This window comes from Aplysia californica, unplaced genomic scaffold (assembly GCF_000002075.1).
Source record: "Aplysia californica isolate F4 #8 unplaced genomic scaffold, AplCal3.0 scaffold00298, whole genome shotgun sequence".
NCBI classification, from domain to species: domain Eukaryota; kingdom Metazoa; phylum Mollusca; class Gastropoda; order Aplysiida; family Aplysiidae; genus Aplysia; species Aplysia californica.
In genome coordinates, this window is record NW_004797568.1 from 747397 (window position 1) to 762473 (window position 15077).

Here is a 15077-nt window from a genome sequence, read left to right on the forward strand (position 1 = left end):
GGGGGGGTCTTATGTACATACATGGCCACTGGTGTACTTGTGTAGGCGTGGGTGAATGAAAATGTAACTGAAAAAGGTGGAAAAGAGTACGGGAAGTTGGATTTTGCAAAAGAAAAGTACCGCCTCGCAAAAGATTTCTGCTGAGATGAGAGAGGGAGAAAATTAGGATGTCAAGTAGAAACACCACTTGAGATGAAGAGGCCAGGGCGATATGGCGTCAAGTTTCGACAACTTTGTGGGGATACGGCAAAAACTTAGCGTGGGCTGGGGAAAGAGTTCGTACAGCGTGCGGAGTCAAACTGAGGCAATGGAGATTTTTTTTAAAGGTTGTTTTATGTTCCTTTGAAATAAAATTGGCTACATCAAAATCCATTTACCTTGACCATAATGTATCCTCTATAATAGTCAGAGACAATATGTTGATTTTTATAATGAACTATAAATGAATTGAGTTGGGGATAAAAAAGTTCAGCCTATCTTTTTATTCTGCATAACCACATAGAATTAATTAGAACGTGGAGCCTAGAATAAGGATTGATTCCTCGATCAGTTTAGCAGAAAACATATCATCATAATATCAGACATAGATTTAATTAATTATTTTTTTACTGTAAGCGCTGCGCATGACGGCAGCACAAGAAAGTGCAATTCTAAAACGTGCTAAAAGACATAGATAGCGACAAACTGTGATCCTGCCCGTGAAAAGGGGAGATTTCAAAGGAACCTTGTCGAAAACATGTGTGCTGTTTGGTACACACTGACAGGATAAACATTCGTATATCAAAGACCAGAAAGATATCTTATTAGAGATAGCTTTAATCTGAAAATATCTAAATGAAAGAAAAGAATGAAATGTTGAAAGACTTAACACTTACTGTTCGGAACATTTTCACATACACTCGTGGATTTATGCAAGTGTCCGTGAGATGTTGCTTTGAAAATGACAAAAGTGCAGAATTCCCCCCCCCCGCCCCCGTCACCCCCCCCCCCCCCAAACAGAATAGTACTTTTATTGTTCGGAGGTCATTATGAGTGGTTATTACATGACATTCGAGTTTGTGAAAGGTAGTTGTAAAATTCTTGTCTTCCTTATGTTATAGTTTGTTTTTCACCCTAGACTTGTATTAAAATGTCCAAGTCAATGCACCCTGACATAAATCATTCTGATTTATCGTAGAGCACACCATTTAACTCTGTTTGGAACCAAATTAAAGACAGGGAGGGAAAGGTTGCGCGTGCACTCGACAATTATTAGCGAGACGGGGGGGGGTGTTCGAAGGAGACAATCGTTTGGTATGTCCAAGCTGGGCTTCCAACACACAGACTGTGCTGTTCTTGATAAAGACTCTGCTGACCAATTTGACAAAGCCTATTTGAAATGCCGAAAAAAAAGCATCAAACTGCCCGTGGCTTTGCTATCTTTTACATATATTCTTTTCTGTTTGACCTTAGGGTTTTTGACATCGTTCCTTTCATTTCTTAACTGTTTTTAATTAAAAATTCAACGTTTCTTTTCATCAAAGCTCGAGATAAGCTAATAGAATCTATCTCTTCTAGTTTTTCTTCTGGAAACGTTATCTAAACCTCTGAAGATGCGATAGGCCGAGTTGAGTTGGGAAGGGCGAGAAGCGCTGTTATAAAGAGAGTTATAATAAGCTTCATTTGGATGGCACCAAGTATTCTGAGAGAAGAAAAAAACAATTGTCATTTGAGCAAAAAATGCATGTCGTTCAGTTCCAGTGTTTAAAACCAGATATATATAATATGACTATTGTGCGTTCATAGCGCCGTAAATCATCAGTGTCCTAAGTAACTGTTATCAAAGTATCGCAAACAATTTCAATTGTTTTTAACGACATTTACAATGCAAGTACGTTGGAGTTTTTATAGATCAGGGGTTTTTTAATGCGAAATGCCATAGCATTTTTTTCCGCTTTCGTTTCTGCTCAACTTGCAGGAGATGAATTGGGAAGCCGCGGAGGAGTGACTACGGAAGTTAAGTTAAAAGCAACGCTCTGAAAGCCACATTAAGATAATATCTAAAAACATATTAAGGCATAGGAGAATAGTTAACCTGTTTTAAATGTCGCCCCATGCTGTTTTCGGCGGACAGGAGAGCACAAAGGGAAACGATACAATAATCAAGATTACATTTTTAAAGTGATTGTATTGCCGGTAACCCAAGTTGGCTGAGATAGGAAGATTTCTATAGGAAGAACATGTGTGTGTGAGAGAGAGAATGTGTGTGTGCGTGCGTGCGTGTGTGTGAGTGTGTATGTGTGTGTGTGTGTGTGTGTGTGTGTGTGAGAGAGAGAGAGAGAGAGAGAGAGAGAGAGAGAGGGAGAGAGAGAGAGAGAGAGAGAGACAAAGAGAGCTTGTGTGTGTGCGTGCGTGTGCGTGCGAGCGTGGGTATGTGCACGTGTTTGTGCGCGTGTGTGTGCGCGCGTGTGTGCGTGTGCGCGTGTGTGTGCACGCGTGTGTGTGTCTACGCGTGTGTGTGTCTACGCGTGTGTGCGCTCACGCGTGTGTTTAAGCTACCTCACCAGAACTTCTCAGTGTCTTCTTTTTGTCTCTATGTGTGTTATGCCTTCGCCCCAGCTGTCTTTAGTGCTGATCAGCCGACTGGGGGTTTTGTCTTACAAAACTAGACCCCCAAAGTCTTACAATGCAGAATCCCGTATTATATTCTGTTTTAAGTGAGGCGTGAAACATGCACGGGACACTCCCATCCTATCCCTGCCATGGCCTTCACCCCCCCTTTTTTTCTCTTCGGGAGTTATCTTTCCGGTCGATCGAAAAAGATATTCCACCTCCACAGTAGACCACTACCAGTCTTCTCTCGTTACTCTGGATTATCAATCTCTACCTCAGACTGTAAGAATTCCACTTTGGCTGGGTTATCTAAGTAGAATCGTGTTACAGTCAGTAGGCAAAGAAAAGGGAACACCCGAGCAACACCCATGATAAGAAACGGTTCACCGTAACGGCAACTTGCCTTGCTCTTGCTGGAAATCCGTTTGAGTGTGGGGATTTTTACGGACTTACACGATCACGGTACAAATTCCCTAACCAACTGACGAGACAATCGGTTGTTTATTTCTTTGTACTTTCGTTCTGTCATTCATGGTAGAGATTGTGCTTGGTTGGCGGCTGGTGCGGTGTTGTGTGGTTAGCTCAAAGCCACACCTAATACCGTAGCTCCTTCTTTCCCATCAAACATCTAGCATCTGTATAATCTCTCCTCCAGCTTTTTTATATTTGGTACTTTCTTGTAACATCTCTAATCCTCGGCACTTCTACGATCAAATTGTGTTACAAGCGCCGTAAACGCTTACTAAAACTTAGCTAAACAGTTGGAGGTTCTCACGGCACGTTTGCATTTCAGTTTCCTTTCGTGCTTTTATATTCAAGTGCAAAATATTCTCGCTATCACGATCATTATTGTTCTGTTTACATTTCGTTCTCATTTCGATTGCGTTCGCATTTCGGGTCTCAATGTGTGTATAAGTTCCTCGCTTAAGGCGTAATTTGACTTCGTATATTGTTACTGCCAGACCCAATGTGTGTGTGTAGACCAGAGACGAGGGTTTATCTTTCCCATGTTGTGTCTCAAGCTCTTTTCGTATAAATGCCAGAAGACATTTTAAAAGTGCCAGAGCTGCGCTTGGCATTTCCTGAAGACGTCTAATGTGAGATCCTCAACATGAAACCTTGGCATTTGTTCAGATCATCGTCATTTCGTCTCAGAAACGCAACGCTCTTGCAGTTTTCTTTTTACTGTTTTTTTTTTCCTTTGGGGATGAGGTTGATGTTGTTGTTGTTGTTTTTGTGTTTACGTGTATGTGTGTGTTTGTGTGTGTGAGTGTATGTGTGAATGTGTGTGCGTGTGTGTGTACGTGTGTGTGTGTGTGTGTGTGCGTGCGTGTGTGTGTGAGTACAAATGGAACCAGAGGTTTTGTTGCTTCATGATTTTTAGAAGACAGCAGACAAAGAGTAGATCTAGGTGGTTGTGGTCTTGTAAGTCTTACTTCTTTCTCATCCCTCTCATATTTCTGCCTTCCTGTATTGCGTCTTCCGAGCTCAGAATAGCTTTTTGTGTGTCCTCTTTACTATAAAATAAACCTATTAGGTATCATATTATAGTGGTTGGAGGCGAGGGTGCAACTGGTAGGTCTTACTACTTTACTTTCCCTCTGTTTCTGTCTGTGTGTCTTACTTTTTCCCAGCTCGAAGTGACCGTTATTGTTTCGATATGCTTCTATTTTCTCAAACAAAAACATAATATCATAAACAGTAGTGCATCTGGATCATTCCAAAGCTTATCAACAAAACTGACAGCCTCTAAACAACTGCAGACCAACATCTTTATTAGAGTTCAGGCATATAGATCCGTAGTCGTTCAACGCACAGATTCATCGCCATATCAAAGTTCTGACTATTCTTACTCGTTCGCGCATAATGATGTTGATTACCCCACCCTCACTCCCCACTCCCACTTCCAATACACGCACAAGCGGATGGGGGCCAAGCACGTTGCCCCAACATACGTTGTGAAGTGGGGTTTTTGTTTGTTTGTTTGTTTGTTTGTTTGTTTGTTTGTTTGTTTGTTTGTTTGTTTGTTTGTTTGTTCACCTTCACACCACAGCCAGTGCCGAGGATATTTGACGCAAATTAATTTTCACAGGAAATTTATGAAAACTAATAATCCAAGTACTAGTTGGGTGTTTGGTTTAAAATTTATTGTCAAATTGGCGCTCGTTTGGGGGCTTGGTGGCTTTTTTAGGCTTCGACACTATAGATGCCACCTTTAATTATTATGGGAGTGCTAATGTTCAAACTCGTTCCTTAGCTTTCCCCCCTCTTGTCTTGTGTAACAAACTTAACGGACATCATCTGGATCATTAGGCAGGTCTGCTTCAACTTCAATCATAACTGTCAGGGCCATCCCCAGCTGAGAAGGATGCAACGTCTATGCAGAAAGAACGAGATACTCGATAAAAATCATCCCCCACACGTGAACTGAACTCAGGTCTTTTGTCTGCCACGGCGGAGCGCCTAAGCTCTACACCATACAGGCCGGCTGCCATCAGGGTAGCACCATTGTTAGATAACATTAACTGTCCCCATCGTTTTATGCAAGAAAAATTCAGAAAATATGCAAACTGAGCCCAAAAATATGAAATTATGCGATTCTGTTGATTTTAACAAAGAATGACAAAGGAAAATAATCAGAAATTATGCCCAAAAAAATGATAACCTTTGGCAAAATTATGCGGGGTGCATAAAACCACGGGGACAGCATTAAAGAGCTTATCAGTTCTAACTGAAATACTTATACATAATATCATATCTCCATGCCCACAGTTCTCTGCAAGGTGAGAGGAATTCTATCCACAAGAACCTGGCGGTATGTCTCCTTGTGGCTGAGCTGCTGTTTGTCTGCGGCATTGACAAGTACGATGAGCCGGTACGTTTCTTCAGATTACACGGAAGTAATCATATTATAATAATTTACAGAATTGAATATTAATTTGTAACTGTTTATGATTGTTATCTGTAGTTAGCAAGGTCTATGTCTTCTATTCCTCCTTGGGAGGTCATGATCAGCTCATGATGGGCGATCATCTATTATTATTATTATTATTATTATTATTATTATTATTATTATTATTATTATTATTATTATTATTATTATTATTATTATTATCCTTTATATTGTTGTTGATGTTATTGTTATTGTTATTATTACGATCATCATCATCACCATCATCATCATCATAATTACTATTATTATTATTATTATTATTATTATTATTATTATTATTGTTGTTGTTGTTGTTGTTGTTGTTGTTATTATTATTTTGTTTATATATAGAGATATGATTATTGTTTGTGGCCCGTGTGTAACTTTAAGCTAGTAAAACTTTATTTAACCTCTTAAGAACAACACCTATCACTCTCACCACCCTAAAAGCAAATTTCAATATCGTTTGACCTCTGTCATGTGATGACAGTGAGAAAAAAAGACGAGCGGGGGAGGGGGGGCAGAGTGAAGATAATTTGATAAGGGGGGGGGGGGTTCAGATGGATACGAAAAGTAATTATGCCCCATTGTGAAGTCGTGGTAAAAGTATGCCAGCTGAAACATGTTCCTGCGGGACTCCTTGACTTGGATGCCCTCTCGAATAAAAGATGCATAAAAAGGGTGACCGTGCCCAGCTGATTTGTCATACGTTTTCCATTAAAATTTGGTCTCTGGTACCATGTGTGATAAGGAACTTTGTCTCTGGCTTTCTCAAAACGTGTCGTAAATATCTCCATCTGTGGATGGTTGGCGGGTGCTCTGGTGTGGTTTGCTTCTTCTTTCCAATCCAACATAATATCGTCCTTCTTTTTATTTTTGTTACTCTCTTGTAACACCTCTAATCTTCTGGCGCTCATATGACCTTATGCAGTTGCGAGCGCCGTAAAACCTCTACTAAAACAAACATATCTCCTTCTTGATCTTTCCTTAGTCGTATTGGTGCATGCATCCCCAATACTACCTACCATTCAACACTTTTTTGTGTATGATAAATTCATTCGGTTTACAGAATGGAAAAAAGGGCTTTTTGGTAACATATTCCTCCTCACACATTGGCCTCCAGGCACTGTGCTCTGTGGTTGCCGGGTTCCTCCATTACTTTTTCCTGGCGACGTTTACATGGATGTTTCTGGAAGGGCTCCACATCATCTTCATGCTGGTTCAAGTCTTTGATTCCTCCCGCTCAAGGCTGCCTTACTACTACATGGCTGGATACGGTTAGTACAGGAATATTGTGTTTTGTGTCTTTGTATGTCTTAAGATTGTCTAGGTTATTGCACGCAGTTGATAGGGTGCCCGCGTCTTGTTTGCTCATACATGTATTTAGGTCTATTTCTTTTCAGTGTTACTTTGCCAGAGTCTTTTGTGTAGATTTTACTAGTTGTTGGGCGTTTAGCTGTCGCACAAAAAAAAATCTGAGTTCAGTTCTCGTGAGAAAAGAATTTTTTATCGAGTATCTTTCCACAGTGGCGTTGTATACCGCTCAGCCCGGCTTGGCCCCGATAAGAACGACACGGTCGAAGCTCACGTACAAGATTATTTAAATTGTGTTGATGGAGGCGTAAGAACACCTACACTTTTTAAAAACATCACTGCTATTTTTGGCTGCTTCTAGCATTATAGTGTTGAAGTTACCATAGTATTGGTTTAATGCCCCTTTTAACACTGTCGAGTTATTTTAAGACGCGGGTGCTCCAGGGTGAATTAACATCAATTGTTTGTGTATTTGTTTCCCTGTGTCAGTTATGCTTGTGTTAATTGTGTATCGTATTGTCAGGTGAATGAGAAGGGAATGCGAGAAATTAACTTTAATGTTTTGTGGTTGGTTTCAGGTATGCCTTTGGTGATCGTTGGAGTGTCGTGCCTGTATTATTACCGTGGATATGGAACTGACAGCTTGTGAGTATCAATAGAAACTATAGTTTTCCAAAGATACTAATTGTTCTAAATCTGTGAAAGACTGACAACGATGTCAAAATTGTCTAAGACGACTACCCATTGTGGAGAAGAAAAGTTGTTGCCTTAGCTAGGTGGACATCTTGGACCGTGCCATTATAATACATTGTACACTTAAAAGGGAAATGGGAAGTGGGGAGTGGTGGTGAACATGAATTGAGGTGATTGCTTTGGTCAGGTGGCTGTTAGAGCGGGTATCTGTATTTAAGAGGCAGTTGATGTGCTTGTCATTTCTAGTATGGCGGCTCGTGACTTTCTCTACAGAGCAAATGGCAGTCGCATATTATAGAAGCTTTATTTTAATGAGGGAAAAAGTTTGGGAGGCAGATTTTTTTTAAAGAACACCATATTGGGTAAGCTGAGACAGTTGAAACAGTCTCTGTAAATGTGAAGAAGTAAAAATAGAACAAACATGTGCGATGAAAATATCAGGATTTCTGCTACTGGTTACCTGAAGTTAGTAGGTTATGCGCATATTATTACAACTGACCTATAAGAATACGTGGTTGGTTGTTGTTGTTGTTGTTTTTTTTTGGGGGGGGTTGTTGTTGTTTTTTAGGGAGGGGGGGGGTCCAAAATACAGCTTCAGGCACTTAAAGAGGACACACCCATAAATCCTGGTCGTTCAGTGTTGCTCGTTAACAGCATTAACACTATATTCTGACTTCATATCTCCCCAGCTGCTGGCTGAGTACGGACAGATATTTCATCTGGGCATTTGCTGGACCTGTGGCATTGATTCTTCTCGTAAGTCATTACTTGAAGTTTTAAGCTTTTTCGTCCCCAGACACAATACAAGTAGATTGAAAGAAGACAGTCCCGGTACATTATGTATAAGAAAAGAGCAGAGAAACGAAAATGAACTAAGATAGATAGGAATGAAAATAAAATAGAATATTTTTGATACATTACACACCTATGGGGAGTCTTTGTTTGTTTGTTTTGTTTTATTTATTTCTCTCTCACTATGTCTCTGTGTCCGTCTCTGTCTATGTCAGTCTGTCTGTCTGTCTGTCTGTCTGTCTGTCTGTCTGTCTGTCTGTCTGTCTGTCTGTCTGTCTGTATGTGTGTATGTGTGTATGTGTGTGATCTCTCTCTCTCTCTCTCTCTCTCTCTCTCTCTCTCTCTATCCCTCTATCTATCTTTCTATCCCTCTATCTATCTCTCTATCCCTCTATCTATCTCTCTTTCTCTTCCTCCCCATCTCTCTCTCCCTCTCCCTCTCCCTCCACCTCCCCATCCCCATCCCCCTCTACCTCTCCCTCTTTCTCTTTCTCTCTCCTTCTCTTTTTCCCTCTCCTCCTTCTTCCCTCTTTCTAGTTCATATCACCAAACCACTTAAGAAAATATAAATTGGATCTAATGATGCAATCCCACTGTAGTTATTGATCCCCGTGGTAGGTGTAACAGAATAACTAACGGTCTACCGCCCTCCTCAGGTTAACGCCATCTTCCTCGTCTACGCCATGACCACAGTGTGCCGACACTCTGACTACGTGTTCAACGCTAAGGATAAGTCCACCAGCAGTGGCATCAGGTAGGCCTACACTTTGGGGTGCTGGGTGGGCCATGGAATAAACCCGCGATATTTGCAACTTGTTTGGGTGTTTTTTTTAAGGAATTTAATTTAAATGTAAAATCCTGGCTAAACGCAAACAGATCATTACAAACGCGGATCTCACGTTACATAATGCTGGTGGTTCTTTTGTTTTATGTGGTTAATGTTTTCTTTTGGTAGGTTTTTTGTTTTGTTTTTTGCTTGTTTTTGTTTGTTTGTTTGTTGGGGGGGAGGTTCGGTGGTTGCTTTTTTTGGAGAATGTTGGGTGGGTTGTTTTGTTTTGGTTGGGTTTTTGTTTTGTTTTGGGTTTTTTTGTTTTGCCTACGGGATCTGCAGTCGACAGATCAACTCAATAAAAACATGTTCGGCTTGGTAATGAGAAAACTGTTCGAGACTAAGGGAGCGATGGCCTACTGTCTGTTCTGCTATTCAAAGATGGTGAGGAAGAGGAGGACGATGATGATTGGGGATTCTGGGAAAAGGAGAAAGAGGAAGATTTGCTGATTATGGTGCATGGAGGAGGAGGAGGAGGAGGAGGAGGAGGAGAAAGTGGATGACGAGGTAGAAGAGGAGATCAGGGAGAAGATGTGGGAAGAGGTGGAAGAGGAGGAAGGGGGGAAGGAGACGATGGAGTAAGAGATAAAAAACAATGTCGGGGATGACTAGAAGTAGGGGGAGGGGCTTCACAGTGTTGAAATAGGTGTGTCAAAAATGCTCCATTTCAAAGTAAATCAATGGCATCATTTTTTTCTTTTTTGTTCCATGTTCTATTTTTTCTTACGGAGCCAAGTGTCATCACTGACTTTTTTTTAATGAAAAAAATGTGCATCGTCATAATGTCAGTTATGCCTAACTTTACTGGGCCTTTTCTTTCTCTTGCATGAGTGGGAACAAAAGAGCAATGTTTTGCTGCCATGAATTAATGATGATGTGTCTGACGATGTTCGTAGTGATAATGCAGGAGATGCGAAGACCTTATTAAAATCCTGCTGCTGTTGCTTCTGCAGTTGCTATTGCTGCTGCTGCTGCTGCTGCTGCTGCCATTTATGCTATCTTTTCGTTAATGGCGTTGCTGCTTTTGCTACTGATCATGTTAACATCAAAGGCATCATAATATGATTTTTTCTTAAAATTCCTTTTCAGAGCTTGGGTTCAGGGAGCACTGGCTATGGAGGTTCTGTTGGGCCTGACCTGGATGTTCGGCTATTTCCTGATCAATGACAACAGCATCGCTGTGGCCTACGTATTCACAATACTCAACAGCCTCCAGGGGCTCTTCATCTTTTTCTTCCATTGCATCCTGAACAAGAAGGTCAGTGAGAGGGGATTGTTTGGAAAACGTGAAGTGATACTTTGTTGTCTTTTGTCCTTTCTGAGAAAAATATCGCCACAATCCCCTGATTCGGCCTGTTTATTTCTTTCCAATTAGCCTCGTTAATAAGTCCTCTGGTGTGTTTGGGGGGGGGGGGGGAGAGAGAGAGAGAGAGAGAGAGAGAGAGAGAGAGAGAGAGAGAGAGAGAGAGAGAGAGAGAGAGAGAGAGAGAGAGAGAGGCTCTTCGGTAGGTGCTAAACCTCTATCATCCACTCACGTCGTAGTTCATTGTCTTCGATGGATATATACCTTTCTTTGAAAGCCGCCTCGATTTCCAGTAATACCTTTGACCGATTTTTGTGATAGCATCAGGATGGTAATGATATATGTTTGCGTTGTTGATACAGGCAGATAGAAGCTAGAAACAAAAATTCAGAAAGATTATACAAAGACTAGTCTTTGCTACTTTTGTCTTTCTTTATATTTTTTTTAAGACATAGAGGTTGCATGGCTTGGAGTTATGCTCACCATAAATTCATTTTCGTAAAATAAAATACAAAAAACTCCTCCATTAGGCCCACTTTAAAGATTTGGGTCTTTTAACCCATGGACAACTCATTGTTCATTTGAATTCGATTTTTTTTAAATTTCTTATTATCATAGTTTAAAGTGAATCAAAATTTAGTCACTGGCGTCTGCGGTGAGGCAATTAGCCGCTTTGCTGTCCCATGCAAAAGACCTGAGTTTGGTTCCCGAGTGGGAAGAAGATTTCTATTGAGTATATTGGTCTTTCTGCCGGGATGTATCCCTCTCAGCCCGGGTTGGCTCTGACAGGCAGTGTTGGAAGCACGCTTCCGAAATGATTTAAACGTTGTAGATTGAGGCGTAAAGACACCCACTTTAAAAATGTCATAATTCAATTTTCTTTTTACTTATTAATAGCAAGCCACTTATTGTTTACTTGTGTCCATTTCATGAATTGTTTGTATACATGTATCAAATACTGACGCTAACTGCCCCATCTCTCTGCAGGCCCAGAAGGAGTACAGGCGAGTGATGAAGATCACAGTGAAGAGGACCCCAAGCACCACTCAGTCCACCCTCACCAAACGAACTGGACACACCAGTGACCACCAGGAACTGAACCAAAGCACCAGTGCGAACAGCAACAGCAACGGACATGCTAATGGGGTCAACGGGGTCAACGGGGTCAACGGGGTCAATGGAAACCACTCTATGGCCTGAGGAACTGAGGGAAACGTAAAATACATGCTACAAATAAGGCATGATATTGTTTACGTTGACTAAGAGAACAGAAGTCGAAATGTACCACCTTCAAATGTTGTAGCCAGCTCCAGATAGGATTGTCTCTTTCAAAGCAAAAAATGAATATTTTTCACACAGGATTAGAACTGGCACAACACAGCCAAGTGCATCAGGGGCATCTTGATGTTTTAAAAATTGTTTAGTTTCCATTCAAATATTAAAAATTGTTGTCTTTCCTTAATGTAAAAGATAGATGCGGAACGATATCAGTAACTTAAGGCTACTATTAACCCTGTGCCCACTGTTTTAACCTCACTTTCGATTATATTTCTCTTGGTAAGTTACCCATTTCAGGATGGTTTGTAACAGCTTTGATGTGCATTAGAATTGTATTTTCATCCCGAAAAAGAATACATTCTATAGTATACTACAAAGAATGTTAGCTTTAATTCGTTCAGTTAAGACCAAACCCATAACTTTTTTTAGTATGTGTATATCATCCCATGGTAGCCATGATCACCCAAGTACATTGTCATGTGAAGAAATGTTTCATTCTATTTAAAAAACTTATCCCGTTGTTTCTTTTTGGAAATTTGAAAGACACTTCTTAGACTTAGAGACCAGCGTATGTACTCGTAGTCACATGGTGAAGCCCTTTACTTTTGCAGGCAGAAGAGATGATTTTGATTCCTTAGCGGGGAAGTTTTTTGATCAAGTACCTCTGTCTCTTCACTGAGATGCTAGGCGATATCCCGCTTAGTCCTTATTGCCCCTAACAGACAAGGCCAAAGCAGCCAACCTCTTAAATGATATAAATTGTGTCTATGGGAGGAGTGAGACATTCACAATCATTACAAGCAATCGCACATTTTAATGCAAATTTTACAATAACATGCTATATGAAGTTAGCTTATAAGATTGCTAGTTTTTGTGATAAGATTATAAGATTAGTTTTTGCAAGATTTGGCAGATTATGAACTAACGTTTATATATGTGTGTGTTATTCACGTTGCTTAAGTCACACACATCTCTTTACAAGCTGAAACACCAAAGACCTGAAATGGTAGCAAAAATTCCTCTGTATCCTAAAATTTTACTTTTTTAGGTTTCCTGTTAACATTTAATTTGCGTAAAATGCTGTATCTTAACTAATCTAAACATGAAATTTAGAAAAGTAAAAATATTCAAGTGCTTTGAATACTACGAAGCAAAAAAATGCACATAATTATTATTATATTATATGCAGCAAAATATATGTACAATCTCAAAACTGCACAATGCTTGAACTGTTTCTAAATGAGGTTCTTTTTATTTCACACTGTTTTCATTTCCTTGCAGAGTGTATGCCTCTTGACATATATTGTTATCATATCTTTTGCTGCGTAATATTTTCCCCAGCTTGACATGTTTTTAACAAGACAATCCTCGTTGCTCATGAACGATATATTTCTTCTACATCTGATTGCCATTTTACTTCACCCAAAGCAATTTTTAATTTCTTTACTGACCAAACAAGAGACATACAGAGGAACATTTATCCAGGGATCAAACTTTGTTTTAGTATTGATAAACTTTTAAAAAATTGATGCTGCAAGGTAAAAACATCAGTCGCCACCAAATTTTATTATTATGAACGTGTAAGGGTGTTTTGTGTGAGCAGGCGAGAGAATGCGCAAGAGAAGGAGAGAATGCGCAAGAGAAGGAGAGAGAGAGAGAGAGAGAGAGAGAAAGATTGTGTGTTTGTGATTTACATCAATTATGTACAGATTAACTGACTGACAGACAGACACGCAGAGAAACAGAGAGGAAATCAAAGAAGGCAGGGATTGTGTTATCATTTTGAAATGCGAGTACTTTGGGAATCTGACTAAGAATTTCCCAGGAGGAGTGAGGAGAAGATAAGTATCAACACAAAGCAAGCAAAGCAACAGAACCATAAATTACTTAAGAATGGATTGATGTGCAGGCTGTGCGGGTATTTTCTGCACCCATTTGCCAACTACCTTTTGAGAAGATTTTCTTTCACCTTCGGACCAGGCACTTTAGCACCATTTCAAGATGTCTGTTATCATACTTTTTTTCTGTGCTTGTAAAGGTGCACACAACTGAGTCTCCGAATTATAAATTAAATACATGTGAAACCAAGCCATCATCGACTCCGGATTTTTGGTTCGTTAAAAACCCAGTTTGAACTTACAAAAAGATTCTAAATATAGAAAAATGCACAACAACAATAAAGCACAAATGTCGATAGATTGACTGTTTTATTATTAGACTAAAGTGATAATTTTGATAAACGGAAGTCCTTGTGTCAAATTATCTTCTGTCCAAAAGTAACGAAAGTTACAAACATGTAATAAAAAGGGAAACACTGGCTTTATCGGCAATCTTGACTTAAATTTTTTGAGGGGGTCGCAATCGGAAAAAATCTATCATTCGAAAAGTATTTAAGGTATCTACCTAATTTTTGGTACATTGATAGCTGAAACATTATTCTAATGAATAAAGCTCTGAGTTTTTAAAAAGACCAAAATTAAATGGTTTTATTACAGATTTTATCAGCTGCCACTCTCCATCTTTTTTGTGGTTGAAATGTTTCCCTAATTTGAACCTTGATTCTGAAAAACTTTCTTTTCCTACATCAAAAATGCCAGTTTTATCCACTAAAACAGCCACAGTATGCTACAAAATCGCATAAAATACCCATTTGGTGCCATTTATAACCTTATGATAGATTTTTAAAGAAATGTATACATTTTCTGTACATGACATTCCAATATGGCAGCCGTTACCATAGCAACACAACATTTTTTTCAAAATTTTACTTCTGGCCCAATTCTCCACTCTATTTATGTTGATGCTACCATATTTGTAAGCTTAGTTTCTTCTTATTAATGAATTTCAAAATTTCCCCCGCATCATGCCTTAAAAGAGGAATGCGACATTTTGTATACTTGATATTATTATTAGAAGTAAGGAATTCAGACAACAGTGTCACCAGATCAACCAATAATACTCAGATGGCTATTTAAGATTTCTGGTGTATGAAAATGTAGAGTTTCCTTTTTGTTAAAGAATCGATTCATCTAAAGAAAAAAGTAAATTGTGTGTGTGTGTGTGTGTGTGTGTGTGTGTGTGTGTGTGTGTGTGTGTGTGAGTGTGTGTGTGTGTGGTCAGAAAGATGACATAAATTAATATTTTTTCCTCTTCAATTTTGTTTAAATATCTAGTGTTCTAACGCGTTTACAGAGTGCACATACTTAACATGTTTATGTGAGTGCTGTGTTTGTTGTAATACTCTGTTTTGACACATATCGACGGTTTGGTTCATGAAGCATGTATTCCACATTTCTAAAGAGAAAAAAACCATCAACCCTCAGGCCCTTACAAATGGGCCTACG

At 39.5% G+C, this 15077-nt stretch overlaps 1 protein-coding gene across 1 annotated transcript in view; it reads left to right on the forward strand.

The window, feature by feature from the left end:
* The window catches only part of LOC101862738 (adhesion G protein-coupled receptor L1), a gene marked incomplete in the record, with an annotated part of 95425 nt that extends 80651 nt beyond the window's left edge, over positions 1-14774 (forward strand). Inside the window, 7 exon segments of the mRNA XM_005101772.3 lie at positions 5365-5467; positions 6648-6801; positions 7417-7483; positions 8221-8287; positions 8980-9077; positions 10242-10410; positions 11443-14774. Coding sequence (XP_005101829.2) covers positions 5365-5467; positions 6648-6801; positions 7417-7483; positions 8221-8287; positions 8980-9077; positions 10242-10410; positions 11443-11655 — 871 coding nt within the window.
* Positions 14775-15077: the final 303 nt, after the last annotated feature.